Source organism: Solanum tuberosum, unplaced genomic scaffold, assembly GCF_000226075.1.
Source record: "Solanum tuberosum cultivar DM 1-3 516 R44 unplaced genomic scaffold, SolTub_3.0 scf00054, whole genome shotgun sequence".
Classification (NCBI taxonomy): domain Eukaryota; kingdom Viridiplantae; phylum Streptophyta; class Magnoliopsida; order Solanales; family Solanaceae; genus Solanum; species Solanum tuberosum.
The window spans coordinates 371,495-374,093 of record NW_006238980.1 but is presented as its reverse complement, the minus strand read 5'-3'; the positions used below and the strand labels follow the sequence as shown (position 1 = coordinate 374,093).

The 2,599-nt window shown below is 36.7% G+C and overlaps 1 protein-coding gene across 1 annotated transcript; it reads right to left on the bottom strand.

The window, feature by feature from the left end:
• Positions 1-681: 681 nt before the first annotated feature.
• LOC107060037 (uncharacterized) lies at positions 682-1,866 on the bottom strand. The gene is made up of 2 exons (XM_015307344.1): positions 1,184-1,866; positions 682-1,066 (listed from the first exon to the last, which is right to left on the bottom strand). The coding sequence occupies exons 1-2, from the start codon at positions 1,864-1,866 to the stop codon at positions 682-684; spliced, it is 1,068 nt and encodes a 355-aa protein (XP_015162830.1).
• Positions 1,867-2,599: the final 733 nt, after the last annotated feature.

Below are 2,599 nucleotides of genomic sequence, written 5' to 3'. Positions count from 1 at the left end.
CATTATAGTTCTGTTTTTCCGCTCACTAACTCCATTTTGTTGTGGAGTATAAGGGACTGTTAGCTGATGTTCTATACCAGCTTTGTCACAGAGTAATTTGAACTGATTTGAAGTGTACTCCTTCCCATTATCAGACCTTAAAGTCTGAATTTTGCAGCCACTTTGATTTTCCACTTTTGCCTTAAAATTCCAAAACACATCAGCTACCTCAGACTTGAATTTTAAGAAAAAAATCCAGGTCAGTCTTGTTAGATCATCAATAAATACAATGTAGTAAAGACTACCATTTAAAGATGGTGTTCTATGAGGTCCACACAGGTCTGTATGAATGAGCTGAAGCTTTTTTGATGCTCTCCAAGTTGTTTTGGGAAAGGGAAGCCTGTTCATCTTTCCAAGTAAACAAGCTTGGCAATCTGTCCACCGATTCTGCAATCTTGGTAGATCATTCACAAGTTCCTTTCTTTGCAAGAACATCATACCTTGATGATGAAAATGACCCATTCTTTTATGCCAAACTTCTGTAGAGTTGTCTGTCATAAGAAAAGCCGTCTGCTCTTCTTCCAAAGGATTGAGCGGGAAACACCTCCCCTCCATTTTGACCTTGAATATCTCTTCGCCTGATGGATCTTCTATCACATAAGTATTGTTTTTGAAGAACAGATTGAATCCGTTCTCCATTAATTAACCAACACTGAGAAGGTTTCTATCAAGGTCTGGAACATACAAAACATTTGCGATAAGCTTAGTTCTAGAGCCACTGGTAATGGCTATGGCGCCCTTGCCTTTCACAGCAAGACACTCACTATTTCCAATTCTAACTTTCTTTGTCTCAGTGTTCCACAATTCTTTGAACAACATCTTATCAGATGTCATGTGGTTAGAGCAACCACTATCAATTAACCAACTTTCACTTGAATCTAGGCTTGTGAAACAAGTTGCAACAAAAAGGTGATCTTCTTCTCGATCAGCAACTTGAGCTTCAACTTCGGGCTGCTGAATTTTGGCTTTACAGATTACAGCTTCATGACCCTGTTGATTGCACTTGCTGCATTTTGCATCAGGTCTCCTCCAACATTTGAAAGGAGGGTGACCTTTTTTTTCACAATGCCGACAAGGAGGATAGCTAGCCTTCTTGCTTTTAGCAAAATTCTCACTATTTTGTCCTTGTATCTTCCTGTTCTACTTCTTCTTGTTTCTTCCATCATATTGATGTTTAACTAATAAGGCTCCTTCAACAATTCCTTCCTGTCTCATTACACGTCGTTGCTCTTGTGCTTGAAAAGCACTTAAGAGCTCCGCTAGTGTAATTTTGGACAAGTCCTTAGTATTTTCTAAGGTTGTAACAGTAGCCTCAAATTTTTCAGGTACTGTTACAAGGATTTTCTCAACAATCCTTGAATCGTTAAAAGTGGAACCCAACAATCTGACTCGATTTGCTATATTAAGAAGTCGGTCAGAATACTCCTTTATGGTTTCACTTTCCTTCATCCTTTGCAGCTCAAACTCACGTACTAAATTTAGCACTTGCATCCCTCGAATTCTTTCATCTCCTTCATACTCAGTCTTGAGATAATCCCATACCTCTTTTGCTGACTTCAGGGACATAATACGAGTAAAGATGGTGGATGAAACTGCTATATACAAGCATGCCTTTGCCTTTGATTTCATGGTTTTCCTTTCCTTGTGATTTTTAATCTGCGCGATTGTGGGATTGTTTGGTAAGGGAACAATCTCGTAATCATCTTCTACAGCTTCCCAGAGATCCAAAGCTTCTAGATATGTCTGCATTCTGACTGCCCAGATCTGATAACTTTCTCCATTAAAAGCTGGTGGTGCCATTGAAGAAAAACTTGCTTCTCCGTCCATGGAATTCACTAAAACAGATTAATGAACACACAAGTCCCTCAAGAATAAAATGCTCTGATACCAATTGTTGTTAATTAATGTGGAAACCCAGAAAAAGAACAAAGGAAAACTTAAGAATAATGAAAGATTAGAACTATAAAGCAATGAAGAACAAGAAAGAAGAGATAACTTTATTTGATAATTCAGTCATTTCTCACTGCCTAAGACTTACACTTATAATAAAGAACTAACTTCATGGTCCTAAAAATTAGCAACACATCTGCTGAAGATAAACAAACTCCTAGAGACTAGGTAAAGAAGTTATTTGAGGAAAACTAAAGCTAATTTACTGCAGTAAATAAATAAAAGGCTGCAGTCCTAAAACATAGCAACTAACAGATAGAATTCATCCATGGAGCCCCTTCAAAATCCCAATTTCAAAGATTGAAATCCACAAAAGCTAGGGTTTGATTCCAAAGTCATCGGTTCCTTTCAAAAATGATTCTAATATTTGAATTAATTTCTAATATGATTTAATTGATGATTTATTATAGTTTTTATGTTGAAATCCACTCGAACCCATGAAATCCCCATATTTCCAAATTATGATCTTGTGATGTGGGTGTGTTGATGAAAGAAGAATATTATGAGATTATGCTTGTAGTAATTGGGTTACTTGAAATATGTTAATATCCATGTCTATTGTAGTGAATTCTAGATATGATGATTGAAAGTAAGTTATGAACCTTGAAAG

Bases quoted from the DNA above. Each gene is read 5' to 3' on its own strand.
- LOC107060037 (XM_015307344.1), bottom strand. From the start codon at position 1,866: ATGGACGGAGAAGCAAGTTTTTCTTCAATGGCACCACCAGCTTTTAAT. The intron at 1,067-1,183 runs GTAGAACAGGAA...CAAATGTTGGAG, and splicing joins GATGGAAGAAACAAGAAGAA to GAGACCTGATGCAAAATGCA.